This window comes from Trichosurus vulpecula, chromosome X (assembly GCF_011100635.1).
Source record: "Trichosurus vulpecula isolate mTriVul1 chromosome X, mTriVul1.pri, whole genome shotgun sequence".
Lineage (NCBI taxonomy): Eukaryota > Metazoa > Chordata > Mammalia > Diprotodontia > Phalangeridae > Trichosurus > Trichosurus vulpecula.
Window position 1 is genome coordinate 696,252 of NC_050582.1, and position 20,783 is coordinate 717,034.

Consider the following 20,783-nt stretch of genomic DNA (forward strand, 5'->3'; position numbering starts at 1 on the left):
AGCCAATGCAACCAAGATTAGGAGGGAAGCAGAAAACTGGGAATTTTTACAACCAGTGTCTCTGATAAAGGCCTCATTTCTAAAATATACAGAGAACTGAGTAAGATTTATAAGAATACGAGTCATTCCCCAACTGATAAATGGTCAAAGAATATGAACAGGCAGTTTTCAGGGGAAGAAATTAAACTTATCTATAGTCATATGAAAAAAATGCTCTAAATCACTATTGATCAGAGAAATGCAAATCAAAACAACTCTTAGATACCACATCTCTCCTGTCAGATTGGCTAACATAATAAACAGGAAAATGATAAATGCTGGAGAAGATGTGGGAAAACTGCAACACTAATGCATTGTTGGTGGAGTTGTGAACTAATCCAACCATTTTGGAGAGCAATTTGGAACTATGCCCAAATGGCTATAAAATTGTGCATACCCTTTGACCCAGTAATACCACTTCTAGGTCTGTATTCCAAAGAGATCATACAAATGGGAAAAGGACCCACAGGTACAAAAATATTTATAGCAGCTCTTTTTGTGGTGGCAAAGAATTGAAAATCGAGGGGATGCCCATCAGTTGGGGAGCGGCTGAATAAGTCGTGGTATATGAATGTAATGGAATACTACTGTGCTATAAGAAATGAGGAGCAGGCAGACTGCAGAAAAACCTGGAAAGACTTGAATGAACTGATGCTGAGCGAAGTGAGCAGAACCAGAACATTGTACACAGGAACAGCCACAATGCGCAATAACTAACTTTGATAGACTTGTCTCTTCTTAGCAATGGTAAGGTCCAAGACAACTCCAAAGGACTCATGACGGAAAATGCCATCCATATCCAGAAGAGGAACCATGGAGTCTGAACGCAGAGAGAAGCAGACGATTTGCTCTTCTTTTTCTTTTTTGTTTGTTTCTTCTTTCTCATGGTTTCTCCCACTGGTTCTAACTTTACATGACTAATGTGAAAATAGATTCAATATGAATGTATATATAGAGCCCATATCAAATTACATGCTGTCTTGAGGTGGGGAGAGGGGAGAGAAGGGGAGAAAATGTGGAACTCAAAATCTTATGGAAGCGAATGTTGAAAAGTAAAAATAATTTAAAAAGGATTCTTCTCTTTCAATTTGGGGTGCACTACTTTTCATTATGCAGAAACTCCTTCTTAATTTGATAAAAATCCCTCTATTTAGTCTCCAACCATTTTCCCCTATTTATTCAGGGATTAAAAATTAACCTCTTCTGTACAACTGAGATAGATATTAGTGCAAAAGGTCCTCAAGATTTTGGATTCTTTCCTTCTTTGTCCATCTATCACACTCACTAGAGCTCAACACCTTGCAGACATTTAGCAAATTGCTCTCGTGCTTGTTGCCTGACTGAAGGCTTATCCAATCAGCAGACGTCAAGCTGGAAAAGGTAGCAAATGTTCTGGACAATAGCTGAGACCCCCAAAGATCTTGACAGGCTCAGTCTAATAAAATGAAATTTAATAGGGACAAAAAGGTGGTACATTTGGGTGTCAAAAAATCTTCACGAGAATGAGAGGGGGCAGGAGTAGAGTATTAGTGGAATGTGCACTCAAGATTAATCAACGGCAATATGGTGTGGCTGCATTATAATCTCCAAGCCCTCTTTGAGGCTACACTGTGAGATCTTGCCACATGTGGTCAGAAAAAAGGACTAAGATTAGGGGATCAGTATTGGATCCTACACTGAGCGCCAGGCAGTGACTGGGTACAGACAGCTTCCAGTGTATCATGCAGGCCCTCTGGGTGCTTACGGCAGTCAAGAAGCATTTTCAAAGCACCTCCTCTGTGCCAGGGACTGTCCTAAGGGGTGGAGATACAAAGGAAGGCCAACCCAGTCCCTGCTCTCAAAGAGCTCAGTCAAGTATGGCTAACAACATGCCAACTCAAGGTGCACATACTATCTCTCAGTTGGAAGCTCAGTAGAAGGAAGGCACTGGGAATGGAAAGGGGTCAGGCAAGGCTTCCTGTAGAAGGTGGAACCCTGGCTAGGAGTTGAGGACAGCCAAGGCCAGGTGGTGCAGATGAGGAGGGAGTGGGGGAAACAGTGCAGTCAGATGGAGAGTTTGCGGTGGGGATGGGGGAGTAAGGTTGAAGGAAGCTTCCTAAGCCAAACAGAGGACTTGGTATTTGAGCCTGGGGGTACTAGGGAGTCACTGGAATTGACTGAATGGGGGGGGGGGAATATGTGCCAACTTGTACTTTAAGAAGAATTTGACAGATGAGTAGAAGATGGGATGAGAAGTGACTTGAGGCAGGTATGACAACAGTCCCCAGATGAGAGTGGCAGCAGAGTCAGAGAAGCCAGGATGGAATGGGATCACCAGCCAGGTTGGCTCTTCACGTGGAATGGTGTCAAGGAGACGGCAAACAGGATAAGACCTGATCACTGATTGGCTACTGGGAGTGAAGATGCCACTTAGGTTTTGAGCCTGACCTCGATGGTGTCAGGGGAATCTGGAAGGGAGGTGAGAGGTGAAGCTCTGTTCTGAACACATCAAGTTTAAGCTCCATACTGCCAAATTCCCAAGTGTAGCCCAAAGCAGAGCAGAACAGAACTGGGGAACGTTTAACAAAATAAAAAGACAACGTCATGGGATTTTGTGGTTTTTGAAGTCAAGGTAGTCCACAGGGACCAGTTTTTATTGGAGTCTGACATCACTGGTCTACAGGACATCCAGGTGGAGATGTGAGACCGCAGGGCGAGCATTAGGACTGGTTAGATCTGGCAATCTTCAGCAGCCTGGGACCAGTCCAAGGGAAGAGGTGACCCCCACATGGGAAGTCACTGAGGCTAAGGTGATAGTGGGAGTAAGGGAGCCCACTCAGAGGGGTGGCCCAGTGTTTTGTTAGCAGTGTCAGCAACTGGGCCTAACTTGACCCAACTTGTGACACGCTGGAAATGACTGGCCATGACTGATCTGATTGGCCCTGCATCAGGAATTGGTGAAAAAGATGAAAACTGAACCATGGGAGTTGATGACAGAGCCTTGGGGGCCACTCATGTTTAGTGGCTGTGACCTAGATGAAGATCCAGCCAAGGAGATTGAGCTAGAGCAGACAGACAGGAGGGGGGTCTAAGGAAAGGGAGTTGATGTAGAGTGGCGACGGCAGCAGAGAGATCCTGAAGAACAGGGACTGAGAAAAAAGGCCATCAGATCTGGCAATTAAGAGATCATTGTTAACTTGGGAGAGAGTAATTCCATTTCAGTGAAGTAGAAGGCCACACTGCAGAAAGAGACACAAGGAAGGATGTGGAAGCATCTGTCCATCACGTATACAGTCTTTTATAGTTTAGCCACGGAAGTGAGGAAAGATGGGAGAAGAATTAGCAAGGATAGATCAAGGGAGGGTTTTTTTCAGGATAGGAGAGACATGGGTGTATCTCCCCTAATGCAGACAGGAGACTGCAGAGCAGTGACAGTGGGATGATAGAGGGATTGGGATCTGCCAGAGAAGCCAGGATGGAATGGGATCACTCGTTCATGTAGAGGGCCTGGCCAGGTCAGCTCTTCACATGAAATGGGGTCCAGGAGATGGCTGTGACAGGAATAAGTGATGTGAGGTAAGGCGGGGGAGGAAAGGAAGCTCTCCCTGACTCTCAGCTAATAGGGTGGCAGGTTTGGAAGTGCATCAAGAAGAGAGCTAGAAAATGATTGCCTCACCGTGGCGAGACTGCCATTGAGACTGACAGCGTTAGTGATTCATAGTGCAGTATGGTTGGGTTCAACAGCAAGCGCGCAGGGGCAGAACAGGCCAAGACTGAGGCTTGGCAGAGCAAGTTCAGGGCTGGGATAATGTGGCAAGAGATTCAAGAGGACAGTGACCGAGGGGTCAAGATGGGGAAGGGGGGAAGAGTGCAGCCAGTGCAGGGTTCATGGCCTGGTTAAATACTGAGGCAGGGAACAACCAGACGGCTTGGTGAGGGCAAAGAACAGGATTGGTTGAATAAGCTACAGAGAGGTTCATAAATGTGGACAGGCTATGTAACAAGGGAATGCCCATAATTGACATCAGCCATTTTGAAATACGAAAACATGACTTAAAGCAGCCCTTCCAGCTCTTGTTCTCTGCTCCTCACCTCCCAGGGCTGGTGCTAGAATCCAATGAATCTCTCTTCAGTGCTCTGGAACCCTTCAAAGTGCTAGAGAAAGCCTGTGCCCTGGAAGTCTCAGTTGAGAGCTATATAGGCCTTTCCCACATTTTGGGAACAGATGCTTCAGAGATCAAGCTGATGTTCATGGAGTGAGGAGTCCCGAGTGAGTGCTGACCCCAGGATGGGTGTTTGCCACTCTAGAGGGCCTCTAACATGTTCTAGCAGAATCACTGAACCTGGAATTTCGGTTGGGTCTTTCCTTTTATTCCCAGTGCTCAGCAAGCACAATGCCTCACACACAGTAAGTGCTCAATAAATGCTTGCAAACTGATTGGCTTTTGCCTTGCTTGGCCTTGTCTCTTCTCTCTCACCCTACCCCATCCCCTCCTCCTAGCCATGGTGAGCGTGAGGGATTGGGGGCTCCGACGCTAGAAGGGATGACAACATTCTACAGAGGAAACTGAGGCCCAGGTTAAGAGACTTGTCCAACAGTATCGGATGCTGCCAGGGACGTTTTGGTCCTGCCTTCCTTTTGTTTGTGTGGCACCTGCTCATGGACCTCACAGGGCGCTGAGGCGCTGACCGCTCGGGTGGCCTCGGACCTATTTCCTCCTTTTGGACTTAATGACCCCTAAGGTGCTTTTTGTCTAAAGCCAACGCTAGTTCCATGGGCATCATGGGATAAATGCTCCCCAGCAGATTACCCAGCTGGAGTTGGAAGAGCTTCAGAAGGTCATGGGCATCACTCCCAGGCTAGCTATTTCCCGAGCCCTGGAGGCAAGGATGCCGACATGAGTGGCACCCAGGACAAGACCTGACCCCACCAACCCCACAGGCTCAAAGTCTGGGGCTTTTCTGGTTTTATTAGAAAAAAGAAGAGGAGAGTTGGCCAGGGGGCAGGTAAGTGGGCAGGGGCCATGGCTTCCCAAGAAAAGAAACAAAGAGGCTGGAGGGGATGTCCCAGATGGGGGCTGAGGCCCGGACCAGGGTTTACTCTGCCTCGTTGAAGCGAGTCATCATGGTCTTGTGCAGGCTCTCCTTGTAGGACTCGGATGCGGTGATGCCATAGGAGCTGCCCCGGGCCCCCAGTCCTGAGCCACGGACACGAGTCTGGGCCTAAGAAGACAGAGGGCCAGTGGTGAGGGGGGACATGGCCAGCTGCTCTGGGGCCCTGGCCAGCAGGGAGGGAGTGGGGGGGGGCAGGCGCACCTCGATGGGAGTGATAATGCCTTGCTTCTTCCGACCTAGCCCGCTGCCCTCCTTCCAGCCCATGGCCTGTAGCATGCGGCTGCCGATGTTGTCACTGCCCAGCCCATCTCGGGTGGGCTGTTCAAAGTCCCTGCAAGGAAGAGGAAAGGGGGAGAGAATGAGGAGAGGTGGCTCCGACAGGCTTGAGCTCCCCTCATCCCCCTCCCCCAAGCCATGCCTGGCCCTAAACAGAGCACTCACACAGTGGCAGCTGTCACAGCCCCAGATTTCCTCTTCTTGGGCTCTGGGGGCTCTGGGATGCCATACTTCTCCCGACGCTCTGCTGCCCGGTCCCTGTACTTCATCTGAGGCAGAGGGAAAAGCCCCCAGTCAGGGCAGGGGGCAGGGCAGGAATGGGGGCAGGGAGGGATGATGGAAAGGCAGCCGGGAGAGAGGCCTCACCTCCATGTCGCTCTTCTCCAGGGCCTCCAGCTCATTTTCAGACAAGTGAGCTCGCCGGTGAATCTCCAGGTTTTGCTAGAGAAGGGGGAACAGAATGAGTCTGGTGTCTTGGTTCCTACCCCTCCACCCCCCACCCTTCCCCAAGCTGTCCTGGCCTCATCCCAGGCCCTCCTGATGCTCATACCTTGTGTAACCCAGAAAGCTGCTGGTGGCGGATCAGGGCTTCTTTGCTAGGGAATTGGCGTCGGCAGAGTAGGCAAGCCAGCTTCTGCCAGTCGGTCAGCCTCTCCTCCCTCTCAGCGCTTCGCTCAGGCTCCTCTTCGCTGTCACTCTCACCACTGTAGGCAGCAACCAGCCCCCGGGGCGGACTCTGCGAAGGCAGAGGGGGTAGCTCAGTGCCACTGAGGGGGCCCAAACAAGGAAAATGCCCATCCCAACCGGGGACCTCCTCACCAGGCGGTCATCACTTGTCAGCTTCGGCAGGTCCATGGCGGTATGCTGTCTCTCAGCCAGTGTCCCCTGAGAGAGGGGACAGGACAGATAGGGGTCATTGTCAGCCTGGGAACTGGGAACACGCAAAGGGGGCTGGGGAAGGGGAAGAAGAGCACCTTCTTCTCCAGGATGGCGTAGCCTGCATCAGCTGTGGCTGACTCCCGCCGCTCATCCTCCCGCAGAGAGCTGATGGGCTGGAAACTGTTTTTGAAGTTCTCCTTCTGTTTGTTGAGGCTTCGGGCCCAGCGTTCCATGTCCTTGGCTATCTGCAGGGAGTGGAGAGAACGAACAGGCCCCAGGTCAAGCTCTAGTTCCTGCCTGGTTCTGAGGCCTCAGGCCAGACCACCCATCCATGATCTTGCTCTGCCTAGCTCCTCATACCTGCTGGGCCGTCTTGGTCTTGTGTTTCTCCTTCTTCTCTTTACCCTCCTTCAAGCTCCCCCCTGTCTCCTTGTGCCCGTCGGTCACCTGCTCCAGGGCAGGGACGTAGGTGCGCCGCTCCCCATCCCAGTAGAGGTACTGCTGGCTCTGGGAGTTGTAGTAGTACTGACATGGGAGGAGAGAGGCCGGGTTGGTGTGACCTCCCCAGGCCGCATGCCAGCCCTTCATGCCCTTTTCTATTACTCACCTGAGAGTTTGGGTCATAGTAGAGGCCTGTCTGCGGGTCGTAGTAGTAGCCTGATGTCTCATCGTATTGGTAGGTAGAGACATCAGGGATCGCTGTGGGACAAGGGAGAGAGGAACATGCCAGGCTGCTTTCCCTAGAGAGTTTGGAGCCTGGGGGGGGGCAGCGGGTGTTGAAGGGCCCACGGGGAGGAGGCAGCCCAAAGGAAATCCTAGCCCAGCCCCAGCAGGTACTCACGGTACTGGCCATAGGAGTCCTGGGCAGCTGGACTGGTAGTAGGTGGGGGTGCGGAACTGGGCTGGGCTGGGCTGAGAAGCTCAGCCTTCAAAACCGCAGGGGACACAATTGTGTAGGGCTGGGCCTGGGGGGAGATGGGAAAACAGGGTAGGACAGCTCCACGTCTGTGCCTAAAAGTGTCATGCTCCACCCCTCCCTCCACAATGGCATACCTGGGTGTTAGACACCATTCCCTGCGCATTGGCCCCCTCAGCCCCTGGCTGCTGATAGATGCCAGGCATGGCACTGGCTTGGGCATGGGGAAAGGCCTGGATCAGGGGCACAGCATCAACACCAGGTACACAAGTTTCCAAGGTGGTTTCAGTGCCTGGCAAGGGGTTACACAGGGTTAGGGCTGAGTCTTGCTCCCTGCCCCCAACTTTGACAACACTCATGCAAGGATCTCACCTGCTCCAGCAGGGTCTCCCTTGCTGCCAGCCACACCTAGGGCCTTGGTGGCACCTTTCAGGTAGCCACTGTGGCCATAGAGTGTGGCCTCATTGCTTGGGCCACAGTAAGCCTCATCTTGGTGGTAGTAGTTGTAGTCTGCTGCTGGCTCTTCAGGTGCTGCCCAGCTCCCCTCCCCACCCTGGGAAGCCTGTAAGATAATCAAGTGGGGGATAATCGGGTGAGGGGCTGGCCACCAGGCAGAGCCCTAGGCCTCTACAAAAGGGAGGCCAGTACCTGCCACTGCAGATCGGGGGATAAGCATGGCAGACTCAGAGAGCCACAACAGTGATGCTACCTCCCATTTCTTTAGTGGCGCCTCATGAAGTAGGCAGAAGAGAAAATGGAGGTTTAGAGGTCAAGTGCTTTACCTAAGGTCACACAAGCTAGGATTTCAACCCAGGGCCTCAGATGCCAAATCCATAGCTCCCCCAGAGGAACTCTCAGGTGGAGAAAGGAAATGGGCCTCCCTTTAGTAATTAACCCTGTTGGGCTCAGAAAGCTATCTGCCTATGTACCCAGCAAAGTGGCCTCTGGAATTCCCAGAGAAGCAAGACAAGGGGGCAGATGGAGACATTGGATTTCTAGTCCTAGGTCTGAGGTGGGAACAGTACCTGGGAGATGGCCCACTGGGCAGCAGCGATCGCCGTACTGGCGACAGAAGCAGCATTGATACGGTTGCCGTCATTGGAAGCCATGTCCCTGTGGAAGAGGGGGCGAACAGGGGTCACATAGGCCCAGGAGGGCAGGAGCAGGGACTGGAGGGGGTGGTCCTCACCTCTTGGAGCCCTTAGCAAACTCCACATTAATGGTCTTGCCATCGATGGTGAGGGGAGGGTGGAGAGCTTGGAGAATCTGCAGTAATTGAGCAGCCTCCTACAGAGAAAAGGCAGAGTCAGGCCATGGGCCAGGGCTGGGTTCTGTCGCCCCATTCCCGCCAGTTCTGGGGGCCCCCGGGGCCCCCCTCTGTCGCCCTCACCACGATGGTGGAGAGCTGGATGAAGGCAAAGCCTCGATTCAGCTGGGTCTGTTTGTCCTTGATGACCCGGACGTTGGAGGAGGACAGCACAGCGTAGGGGGCCAGGGCTCCCAGGATTGAGTCCATAGTGCTATGGGGGTTCAGGTTACGCAGGATGATGGCTTTGAGACAACAAAGAAGGGTATCAGGGTGAAGGTCAGCTATGACTCTCCCATCACCCACCATTCCTTGGAGCCCCAGGCAGGACTCACTATCATTGGCGTTCTCCGAAGTGGGCTCAGAGCCCTGGGACAGGGCCTGGGGGGCCAAGAGCCCCTGGGCTGGGTAAGGCTGGGGTAGTGGAAGCAGGCCCTGGCTCAGTTCCCGGCTACCCAGAGGCATCAGCTGAGGGTCCAGGCGTGCGCCCAGTGGCAGCTTCTGTTCTGCCTCTAGAAGAGAAAAAGAGGAGAGGCCAATGGACCCTGGGACCACTGAGAGAGGCCTCACTCACGACCTCCAGGACCACCTTTCCTGGGCCCAGCTCACCTGACTTGGGCACACCACACTTGAAGCACTTCTCTCGACGTTTGAAATTCTGGACTCCACACTGCAAAGGAAGCAGAGGCCAGGCCAGGCATGAGGCGGAAACAGGCACATCAGGCCTCCAATCCTGAGGTTTCACTGTTCACTCTCTGTGCTCCCGCCTACCCCACTTCAGCCTATTCGTGCCCCTCCCTCTCCTCCAAAGAAGCTCAGCCTGAACATGTCCTTCCCTGGTTCCCATTTCTTTCAAAAGTTCCTGAGAGGGAGCAGCCTGACTGAGACCAGGCTGGATTCAAGGCCCCTCCAGGGTCTCTCACGGCCCAAGCCCTGGCCCACCCCTCGCTTGGTCGCTCACATTTGTGCATCTTGACTGGTTTAAGTTATCTCTCTGTGATGGCCACCCCAGCCCCTGGTAGCCCTTCCCTGAGAAGGCCTTCATGGAAGTCTCCGTTCTGCCCTGCTGAGGGCAGCTGGGGGTTCACCTGCCACACAGACACTAATAAAAGCACTCTGGCACTTCCTCTGCTGTGGTCATCCCAACAGTCCAGTGGCATCAGCTTGTTTTTCAGAGAAGGAAACAAGCTTAGGGAAAGGGCATCATTTGCCCAGGGTCCCAAAGCAGAAGCCTCCTGGGCCCTTACCCTAGATTCTTTCGCCCTATGGAATAACAGAGCTGGTCTCAGGAGTGTCAAATGAACAAGTGGGGTGCCAGTGGGGACCCTGCTAGCTAAGCAAGCTGGATGGAAGAAGGCCCCAGAGGTCAAAGCCAGGAGCAGCAAGGAGGATTTGGGGTCAGCGTAACCCAACACTTTCAAGCAGCGTGGGCCTGGAGAACTGGATGTGCCTCAAGAGGCCATGAGGCCATTTCACCAGAGGTGTCCACATAAAGGCCTGGGCGTTCTGGGTGGGGGGGGAGGGGGGCTGCTCGGCTTCAGTATAGGGACAAGGGCATGACTCCGTGCCAGCCCCACAGGGGCCCATCCTGACTCACCCCCTCCTTTCCTCCTCACCTTGTTGCAAAGCCAATCCTCATTAATTTTGGGTTTGGGATCACTGTAGTGCATGGAGACCTTCTGGCCCAGGATGCTGAGGGAGTGCTGTAGGGAAAAGCAGAAGGCTGTGAGGCCCAAGCCCAGGGGGCCAGCGCCTGGCACACACCTCAGCACAGGAGGAGAGAGAGTGAGCCAGCCCTTCAGCTGAATGGATGAAGGACAACAGGGAGTGGAGGGAGGGAGGGAGGGAGGCCACGGCCGCAGGGTGTGGCCCCCGGGCACTGCTGCAGCTTCTCCGGACACAAGCACGCGCACGCACACGCGTGGACACACACCAGCAGGCACGCACTGTCTAACCAACACCGATGGGCCCTGACACAGGCCACACTGGGAGCCCTGTGCTACCCAAGCTACACTCAGGGATATGAGAGAGAGAGGGAGAAGGAGAGGGAGAGAGGGAGAGGGGGAGAGGGGAAGAGGGGGAGGGGAGGATATAGAGAGAAACAGAAACATGGAGAGGAAGAGAGAGAGAGAGAGAGAGAGAGAGAGAGAGAGAGAGAGAGAGAGAGAGAGAGAGAGAGAGAGAGAGAGAAAACAGCCACAATCCAAGACTTCACCTCCTGCCGAGAGGCCTTCACCCCCACGGCCCATCAACCACACTAGCCTACTGGCCCCACAGGCCCCGGCCTCCACAGCTACCTCCTGCCACCGAGGCCCAGACAAGGACGCCCCTTGCCAGGAGCCACGTTCCACCACACTCGTCCTACCCTGCCATGCCAGCCTCTCCTCAGCACCCTGTCCATATGGCAAATGGCTGCCAACTCAATGGGCTAGGAGGGGACCCTGGGTCCCTCACACTTTCCTGGGGGAAAAGGGGCAACTCCTAGGCCTGAGGTAGAAAAAACTGGGGTGGGGGAGAAGAGAGACACATGTCAGCCTGGCCCTGCCTAAGCTGGGTCCCTTTGGCAGCAGCCTGCCACGCGAGGAACCTGTGCCCAGCCCTATACAGACCAATCTTGCCATGGTAATGGTTCCTGGGGCCCCAACCCCGGGCCCTTCCTCATCTGCCTGAGTTGTGTGCACACACAGAAAGGAGACCAAGCTCTTGCCAACAAAAACCTCTGGAAGACCCCCAAGGCCACTGGGAGAAGAGGGGGCAGGATACCTCAGGCCAGTGGCTCATGGCTCTTGAGCAGAAAGGAGGTGGTCCCTTGGAGCCACCCTCCTAGTACCAGGCACAGCTAATCCCTGGCTGGGATGGAAGGGGCCGAAGGGAGAAGGGGACCCTGCTCCTGTAAGCCCAGCCCCAGCTCCAAGGAGGGGGTGGGGAAATGACAAAGGAGAGGGCGACCCTCACTCCCAAACATCCCTGGCCACACCTTCCACTCAGCAACTGGGGAAGGTGGGGGCAGGGAGGTGGGCGAGGATTCCTCTGGAGGAAAGGGGAAGCCGGGACTGAGGAGGGCAGGAAGAGAGGGGGCAGGCAGGGGGCCAACCCTGGGTGGGCGGCCGGCGCCCTCGGGCGTGCGCCAGGTGGTGCTGGTGTGTGCGTGGGGGGGGGGGCAGGGTTCCAAGTGCAGCAAAGCAACCTGATTGGCTTCCATCCATCGTGCAGCGTCCTGCAAGTGACTAAACTCGACGAAGGCGAAGCCCCGGCTCTGACCTGGAGACAGCATTCAGATACAGACGCAGTGGGTTAGTCAACAGCTGGAGACAACGGGCCGGGCGTTCCCAGGGGCGGGGCTGGCGGGGCAGGGGAGGGAGGAGGGGGCAGGGCCAGGGCACCGGCTGGAACTGCCCACAGGGGCTCAGGGCACTGCCAGCTCGGGCTAAGGGAAAAGTGGGAGCCAAAGCAAACCAATCCTCTCTGTGGAGGAAGCAGCCGGCCCCTGGCTTCCAGATCCCCCACCCCCGGGGGCCAAGTTTTGCCGGGTGGCTCAGAACAGAGGCCAGAGAACAAAGGAACAAATACTTCACCTCAAAGCCCCAACAGATGCTCCCAGGAAGGCTATGGTCAGGTCTTGGGGGGGGGGAAGGAGGAGGGGAATTGGGAATGGAAATAACCAAGATGGCTCTAGTCAAGGAGGGGGAATCAGTGGCAGATGAAGCCCCAGTACCCAAGTCCATGTGAGGTGAGGGCCAGGGGTGCGATTGAAGGCGAAAGGGTTAGCTGGGGACTTAGCTTCCCCACGTCCCAATTTGTCCAGGCTAAGGCGTGAACTGACCGACAATGGCTCCGTGCCTTGAAGGAGGGGACATGGGAAGAGAGGCCTTGATAAGGCTCCCCACCCTTCAAAAAAGGTCAATGGGGAGAGCTGTGTCTCAGGAAGGACTAGAACCAGCAGGTGAGAAGGAAAGGGGGATGGTGGCAGAGAGAAAGAGAGAAAAAGCCGAGAAAGGAAAAAAGGAACCACCAGGCTGAGCGATCCCCATGGTGCCTCAGGGCCTCAGCCGCTGGTCCTGACATCTTTCATCCAAACCTCCAGCCTGCAGTAAAGGGCTGGGGCCAGCAAGGCACAGCCCTTCAGTGGAGCTGCACGCCACTCCCATTCCCCCACGCCTTTCCCAGGACGGGCAAGCGGTGCCATCTCATCTGGACTTCAAGACACAGGCTATCAGTGGAGGAAGGGGATGGTGGGCACGGTAGGCATGGAAGAGGGGAGAAAATCGCCATCTCAGATGCTTAGGGTCAGTCCCCAGGCTGAGCTCGGCCCCCCCAGTCATCTCCTCCCCCACCAGGCCAGCACCAACTTCCGGGATGCCCCAGTGCTGGAGCTTCGGGGAAGGAGGGAAGGAAAGAAGAAAAGCAGCCGGTGATCTCAGCTTCAATGGACAGGTGGGAAGGGAAGGGGAAGGGGCAGGAAGGAAGAGATGCATTGGCCAAGAGCAGCAAGGAGCAGGGCCACGGGGAACGAAAAGCTCACCTGATGACTTGTTCCGCATCAGCCGCACTTCCCGAGCCTGGATCCCGTGGGACTGTAGTTGTGCTCGGATCTGTGGGGAGGGCACAGAACAGAGGTGTTAGAAGGTGAGCTGGGACACAGGCCTCTGGGCCACAAAGATGGAGAGGGAAAGGGAAGGAAAGAGGCCATTCTCAGCAAACCCCAACGAATAAAAAGTGACTGCTTAATAACAGCATCTCAAGAGAGAAGGAGGGGCCCACGACCATGCTGGAGTCCAACAAAGGCCTACAGAGACCCACTTGGGCCATAACCCAAACACTGTCCAACAACGGCTTATGGTGACCTCATGCTACAAAAGGTCAGAAGCCAGAGGTCACTGAGACAGGACCTCCTTGGCCACAGCTTTGCTGGGGAAAGGGGGATGACAGAAGGCAGTTCACATCCCACCTTTTCCTTCTAGTGGAGTTAAAAAACACGTTGGCTTAGGGGTTCTCAACCTGGGAACCATGAACTTCGTTCTTTGAGTAGTTTGATTGCAATACTTCAATGTAAGTGGTTTTCTCTGCCATCTTAAGCATTTAAAAACATGATTGTTTGGAGAAGGTGGCCTGAGAGTGCCAGAAGGGCCAAAAGCATAAAAAATTACATGAGGAGCCCCTGGGTTTGCCGAATCATCCCCCAGCTAGCTGCTGGCAGGCCCTCTCATCACCAAGCCCTAGAGAGCTCCCCACTACCCTCAGTCTGGGGGCACTGGGATGCTTAGCCAGGAAATGCCATCTTCTCAACTCTCTCCATGCCAAATGACCCAGAAAACCACTCACAGCAACAGATGGTGGCTGCACCCAGAAGCTGGCTGCCCCAGCAGGGTCTCAGCAGGAACCCAGACTCAAAGGGCTGCTGGGCCCCTATTCAGAGAACCCCCAGATCCAGATCTTCTCCTCACAGATGCCCTAGCAACACCAAAAGCTCTTGCCAGTCTCCCCACAAGACATGCCCCCTTTCCTGCTTCTGAGGATGCTTCCAGCACCCTTACTCCTCTCTCCTTGGCTCCCAACTTTGCAGTCATTCTGCGACTCTTAGGTGAGGGGCATGTGGAGTAGGTAGAGAGGACTGGCTTTCGAAGTCAGGAGTTCTACCCCAGCTGTTTCTGGGCCTCATCCTTCTGGGGCCTCATTTCCTTCATCTACAGAATGAGGGAGATCCCAGAGATCACCTCCATGGTCCCGTTCATTCCCTCCACATTCAGACTCCAACCCGTGTCCTGTCCTTTCTCAAACTATTCCCCTTCAAGCTGCTGTTTGGGTATCTGCTTTGGTTTCGTCCTGCCTTGGTCTCCTCTTCAGCTCTCATCTTCTTCCCTGCCCCATCTTAGTCTGAAGTTCCTTTAAGCTCCACCTCCTCCATGAAGGCCTCCTGTCCCCCAAAGTGCTAGGGCCCAGACCTTGGTGTGACACAGCTGCAGGTGCTGGAGACCCGCCCCCCCCAACAGAATGGAAGCTCACAGTGGGATCCATGTTGGAATTCTTTTCTAAGGGCCTTACTCACAGCGCACACTAAATCGTTTGAGAATTAAAGTGGATGATGGGATGGTGAAGTAAAGGTCATACTCCAGCCTCTGGAGGAGGATCCTGGGAGGGGAGTCATGACCTGGGAGCAGAAAGGGATGGAAGACGGCAGGGCACAGAGAAATGAAAGGAAATGGCTCAGAGGGAGAGGGGGCTAGTGGGGCTGGCACATGGGGACGTGAGTCTTTACTGACTGCCCCACGCATTACACTGGGTGGGTGCCTCCCAATAGCTCCTGCTCTAATGGGCCAACAAGAAGCATCCACATGGGACAGAGGGCCAATGAAAATGGTGAGCCATTGCTAGAACCAAGGAACAGCTGGGGGGTGGGAAGGAGAAGAAATCAGCATTATATAGGAAGAAGAGAAAATGGAAAAGAGTCTGATGGCCTAAAAAAAGTCATTCTGAGAAGCAGTGGGAGACCAGGGGAGGCCAGAGTAAGCCCCAGAGGGCCTTGGGTGCCAGGTGTGAGAACCTGAGACTTCATCCTGGAACTGATGCTCTATCATGCCAACTCAGAGGCTCTCAACCTGGCCTCCAAGGACCCCCACGGGGTCCAAGAACATGGATGGGAAAAACAATCACATCTTGATTTTCACTACGCTTTGGTCTTCTTGGTAATTCTCTGTATTTTATTTTATGCATTTTAAAACATGAGTCTGAGAAAGGGTCCACAGGCTTCACCAGACTGATGCCCAAGGGGGCCATGCCATATAAAAGGTAAAGGAACCCTGCTTTAACTGGACCCATCTCTGGGGAAGAGGCAGAACCTACTGAAAGTTGAGTTGTGCGAAGATGCCCGCAGGCCTAGCTAGGCAGAGGAGACTGGAGGGGAGAGAGTCAAAGCCAGGAGATCCAGCAGAAGGCAGCAGCCAGTGAGGAGGAGGAGGGGAGGGAGTGGTGGATACAAGACAGATCATGCATGATGAGGCCACTGAGTGATAACTGATTGGCCTTTGGGAGTGACCCAAGCTTCGAGCCCAGGGCCCGAGCAGGACAGCTGCCTTGGGGGGAAGGGTGGAAGAGAGACACTGGACTACAGCAAGGGCTGGCAAGACCAAGGCACGGGGTGGGGGTGGGCCGGCCGGGTGCCCACAGACAAGTCCGACTCAGTTCTCTGTGGTGCTGGGATGAGGGAACATTTGCTCCCTAGGAGGATCCTGGGCCCTGGCATCGAGTGTACTGAGGCACCAAGGATGGGAATGAATCCCTGTCTCCCAGGAGGCCTAGGGCTCAAGGTTCATGCCAGTTGCCTGCTGTCCCTGCCACTTCACTCTTAACTTAGGCTGAGCACCCCCCAACCCAGGGTCCGGGAGGGGCAGAGCATGGCCCCAAAGGCACGTACGTCGTTCTCTGCAGCTGCCTGGGGCAGCATCCTCAGCATGATGATGTGACTGGCCTTCTCTTCCTCTTCTTCCTCCCCTTGTTCGGTCCGATAGTCCTGGTCCCGGTAGTCCCCATCTCCGGGGAAGCCCAGGGGCTCAGTAGGGCTGTCCCGCTTACGCTGCTGTGTCTCAGAACCTGAGGAAGCCTCGTAGGAATCCTGTGTGACAGAAGGGGATGAGAGAGAGACCAAGCAGTCAGCCTGCCGTAGGCCTGCCGTCCAGCTGTGCTGCTCTCTGCGGCTTTGAAAGCCAGAAAACTCAGTGAAGCCAGGCCTTGGACAGGCAGGGCCTCTCACACTGCACGACACACTGCACCGCCCCCCCCAACTGCCCCAGCCAACACTCCTGATCATACAAATGCCAGACTCTATCATCCTGGGAGAAGTACTGAACCCTAACTTGGCTCTGCATTTCCTTCAAGAGTCAGACTAGCTTGGTGGGTGGGCAGGTCAGACTTGCCTGCCCTGGGGGCAGTGACAGAGTTAGAGAAGTTGATGAAGTGAGTGTCTGTGTTCAGGGGCTGCCCCTTGCCTATGGCAAAAGAGGCAGAGGCAGTGAGAAAGGGCATGGTGTGGCGCAGGCCAGGTCGGGCCAGCCACTCTCTCTGGTGAGAGGGTGAGGTCAGCAGACAGTTCATTGGCCTTGAGGGTGGTCATTCAGCTAGGCCCTGCACTGACCTCTGCGCTCTGCTCCTCAGATGAGTCGTCATAATCATGGCGGGGTTCCTGGCTACTGAAGTCCCGAGGATAGGAGCGGTAATCCATGTCACGGTAATCATGGTCCCTCTGACTCCGGCTGTCCAGCCCATCATCCTGGAGGCCACGGTCAGTGGCACCATAGCGGCCAGTCCTGTCTCCACGGCCACCTCTATAGAGGGAACACAGTGCCAGGTCAGTAGAAGAAGCCCCCAGGCTGAGACCTGGGCCTCATCTCCCATGTCTAAAACAGAACTGGCAGGGAAGACCAAAGGCAGGCTCAGAAACCTAGGTCCAAATCCAGTTCTAGCACAAAAGCTCCCATCCCTGCAAGGGCCCATACCTCGGCCCTAAATAAGGGTCAGGGGAGGGACAGGAAGCACATTTCCTCAGAGGCAGCCAGCTAGCTGGCCAGTCCTGCATGCTCACTGGGGAAAGGACAGAGAAGTGAGGGGGAGCCCTTAGCCTGGAAAGCTAAAGCACTCCGTGCAGCCCAGTACAGCCCCTGGAGCAGCCAGGGTGGAACTAGAGGTTCAGTAGGGGCCGAAATGAGCAGAGCCAGAGGACTGACAAATGCCTTCCTAACAAGGTCCCCTTGAGGGTGAGAGATAACGTCAAGTATTAATGACCCCAAACTTACATATGAGAAAAGAAATGCTTAGAGAGTGGTGGTGCCTTGCCCAGTCCTAGAGCTTCCAAGCCAGGTCCTGGCTGGAACCAGCAAAGAGAGAAGAACACTCATTGGATTTAGGGTCAGGGTTCGAGCTCTGCCTCCTACCTCTAGAGGACCCTCAAAGCTGGGTGGGCCCTGCAATCCCTACCTTTGGACTGTCTATGAGATGGAGATGATCATCCGGTAAACCTGAAAGGGGCCCCCAGCTGGCACTTGCCTAGTCCAGGCAGCCCAGAGGAGGAAACACCCTCTTGGTGTGCAGAGTTCAGAGGCCTCCAGCCCTGTGCAACGTCTGTGTGAGCTGCCCGCTAAGGAGCAGCAAATGATGACACCAGACACAGCAAAGACAACTAGAAGCAACTTCCTTAGCAGACTGCCTGCTCAACCCTGTTCATCCTGGTTACAAATGGGCAAACATTTGGGTCCTGAACTGGGAGCTCTGGGAGAGTGCGACTGTGTGTCCTGCACTTGGTGCCTCTCGATTACTGAGCACAAGGATTGTTGAATGAAAATACCACTGCCACCCAGAGCAAAGGTGTGAGGCCTTGCCAGCTCCAAGACTTCCTGCCCAGGCAAGGAAGGTATCCTGGCAACCTCCCCCCAAGCTTGGCAGTGCCTTGGGCTCCTGGGCAGGCCAGGAGATCCACCCCGGCTCCTCTCCTGAGCGGGGCTCATCGAAGCTTCTCTGCTCCTCCTGGCTACTTCGCTAAAGAGAACCATCATGTGCCCATGTGGCCAAAGGCAGCTGAGGAAGTCGCCCTCTCAGCCTGGGTACAGCCAGAGAGGCTGTCGCACAGTAACACTGCCCCCTACTCTGTTCTCTCTCTCTCAAGGCCTGGTCCAGCTCCTTAGAGCCCTGCCATCTGTGCCCTAGCATCCCAAGGGAATGGTGGCACTGTCTCAAGGCTGCTTGTCAGGGCAGAGACCTGGCTGCCTAAGTGCAGACAGCTTTCTAGCAAGGATGGCTACTGCCCAGGGCCAAGACTCGGGAATGGGGAGCAGGCATGATCAGACCTCACTTCTCACGTGGGCTCTGAAGCTCTCTCCAAGAAAAACATTATGATCCCCGTTCATTCACTTTTGGACCCCTCCCACCCCCCCACCCCCCCCCCCCCGCCGAAAAACCAAGTCAACCTTAGGGAAAATCAGAAGATGTCCCTTGTTTCTGCTGTACAGACTGGTCTCTAGTACAATAATCTCTTTTCCTTTGGCTGCAGGAGTTACTCACTGTATATAAGACAGCCATGGGTGCCACCTTGCATTTCTCAGCATACTGCACCCACCCTGTGTGGGAGCTCAGGAAAGACCCAGGTCCCAAAGGATCCTCACTTCAGGACAGCCCCCCCTCCCAAGTCTCACCGTCTTTCATACTCCATGTCCGGGGGGGGCCTGCTCCTGGGCCGATGGCTCCGCCTTACTTCCCAGCTGCCACCAGCCCTGCTACTGCCACCATGCTCCGCCAGCCTGCACGAGAACTCCCAAGAGGGATCTGGGGGAGACAAAGGAAAAAGAGGGGGTCAGGGGCAGACCGAGCCCATCCAGGCAGGGCTGGCTGCCCAACTCTTGGTACCGGGGGAGAAAAAGAGGAAGAATGGCAGCCAATCTGGATTGTCTCAAGCATGGGGAAGTTGAGAGAGAGAAGGAGAGAGAGGGAGAGAGAGAGAAGTGGGGGAAGGGAGAGGAGAAAAAAATAAGGAGATGGACGGGAGAGAGAGAGAGTGGGATGGGGAGTGAAGAGTCAGGGTTGCTACTCTGTCCTGGCTGAGAATGTCCAAGTATCTCTGTATCTTCTCCTAAAAGATGAAGATGAGAGTTATTTGCACTCAATACCTCAGAAGGCTGCTGGGGAGAAAGTATGGATCCATGTGAATGAATTGTTAATGGCCAGAGAAATGGTGGCTATCTATCGTTTTCAGTTCCACAGCCAGAGAAGAAGGGCCAGCTGCCAAGAGCAGCTTGGACTGGCTCCCCCATCAGTGCCAAGCCCAAGGTCAAGGCCAGGGCTCCTTCGTGCTTCTCCAAGGCCATCCCGTCAGGCCAGTGCAGTAGCCCAGCTACCTCCCTGGTTTTAGCTCTAGCCCTCAAACATCCTGGGAATGTTTCCGGACTGAATTCAAGCTCCTCAGCTCCCAGAGTCTGCCCCAAACTGTCTTTTCTGCTCTTAGTCCCTATGCCCCCTCTCTTGGTGTTCTGGAGTGAGCACTGGGATCACTGCTGCCTCTGGTTGGGGGTGGGGAGGGAGCCTTCAGATCACACTAAACTCTAGCACCTGTCCCCTCTGGAGTAGGGGTTTTTAACTTGGGCTCCATGGCCAGATGGGGGGCGGTGGCAGGGGCTCATGTTATTTTCCCTAACTGAAATTTAGCATCTCCTACTGTGTAAAGACAGAATTCTAAGAAGGCTGTAAGCTGCAACAGGCTGCCCTAGACTCTGAGCCCAACTGGGTTCTAGGAACTCTTATCAGGACAGGGCCAAGGCCTGGCCCTTCAATCTGCCAGGTGTGGCCCAAAGGGGTGAGCAAAGGCCAACAGGGCCGGTAGGAGAGGCCTTTCTTTGTGCCTTCAGTCCCCAGAGAAGGGAAATCCCCATGTCCTGAATAGCCCTCACACCTCAGGTTTCTAGAGCTCAGCTGGCAAGTTTACAAAGTACTTTTCTTACAATATTATCAGCCCCATTTTTCTGAAAACACTAAGGCTCAGCCAGCTAGAAGGGCCAAGCTGAAGTTTAGGGTCAGGTCCCCTGATTGCAAAGGTTGGAGAGGTCTGCTCATTCAGGCAGGTCAGCAGCAGCTCCCAGGTGATGCTGGGGCCCAGAGACCAGAGTGAAGGCCTTGCTGCCCGGATCCTCTTCTACTCGGCTGCTACCCTGAGCAGGTGAGACTAATAAAGGGCCTTTTCAAAAGCCGGCCAGTCAAGGTTCAGGGAGGGCAGAAGGCAGCCATGGGCATCCAGGGCCAAGTAGTAGCCCACTTTGGGGGGGCGTGAGGAGCCTCTTCTCATGGGCAGGCAGAAGGTGCCCCCCCCCATCAGCCTGGTCTCTGCCCTGGCCAGACTGCCAAGGTACTCAGCTGCCCTTGCAAGGGTTTGGGGAAAGGGGATGGGCTCACTACAAGGGCCTGACACATGGAGGGGCCGGTGGGACCAGGAGGCCGGAGGAGCGGCCGTGCCAGCTGCCCTGCCCGATCTGGGCCAGGTCCAGCCGCCTGCTCCTGTCATTCATCCATCTGATCCTCCCCAGGCCTACCGCAGCCTCTGGGGAGGGAGAAGAGGGCTGAGAGAGAGGAGAGACGGGAGAGGGAGAGGGGGAGGGGGAGGGAGAGGGGACGGGGGGGGGGAGAGTGGGAGAGGGGAGGGGGCAGGAGGGAGAGGGTGGCGGGGAGGGGGAGAGGAGCGCGCCGCCGCCCAGAGCGCGCACGCCCGCTCGGGCCCGCGCCCGCTCGGCGCCTGGGCCTCTA

The 20,783-nt window shown here is 55.0% G+C and overlaps 1 protein-coding gene across 2 annotated transcripts; it reads right to left on the bottom strand.

Moving 5' to 3' along the window:
• Positions 1 to 1,980: 1,980 nt before the first annotated feature.
• RBM10 (RNA binding motif protein 10) lies at positions 1,981 to 18,815 on the bottom strand. Of its 2 annotated transcripts, none has more exons than XM_036739990.1 (23): positions 18,689 to 18,815; positions 16,639 to 16,828; positions 15,922 to 16,119; positions 13,033 to 13,102; positions 11,698 to 11,771; positions 10,127 to 10,213; positions 9,120 to 9,180; positions 8,846 to 9,022; positions 8,595 to 8,755; positions 8,394 to 8,491; positions 8,230 to 8,317; positions 7,577 to 7,766; positions 7,342 to 7,496; positions 7,130 to 7,253; positions 6,896 to 6,987; positions 6,649 to 6,813; positions 6,384 to 6,533; positions 6,229 to 6,294; positions 5,960 to 6,145; positions 5,776 to 5,850; positions 5,575 to 5,678; positions 5,335 to 5,464; positions 1,981 to 5,241 (listed from the first exon to the last, which is right to left on the bottom strand). In XM_036739990.1, the coding sequence occupies exons 1-23, from the start codon at positions 18,703 to 18,705 to the stop codon at positions 5,116 to 5,118; spliced, it is 2,784 nt and encodes a 927-aa protein (XP_036595885.1). In that variant the 5' UTR covers positions 18,706 to 18,815; the 3' UTR covers positions 1,981 to 5,115. The 2 variants fall into 2 exon arrangements, with proteins under 2 accessions (XP_036595885.1, XP_036595886.1); XM_036739991.1 differs by having other exon boundaries at positions 8,598 to 8,755; positions 18,689 to 18,793.
• Positions 18,816 to 20,783: the final 1,968 nt, after the last annotated feature.

What these genes read in the sequence shown, in the direction of transcription:
- RBM10 (XM_036739990.1), bottom strand. An exon ending in GGACTCCTATGGCCAGTACC is followed by an intron (nt 6,988 to 7,129) that starts GTGAGTACCTGC and finishes CTTGTCCCACAG; the next exon opens with CGATCCCTGATGTCTCTACC. An exon ending in TGGAGAAGAGCGACATGGAG is followed by an intron (nt 5,679 to 5,775) that starts GTGAGGCCTCTC and finishes CCTCTGCCTCAG; the next exon opens with ATGAAGTACAGGGACCGGGC.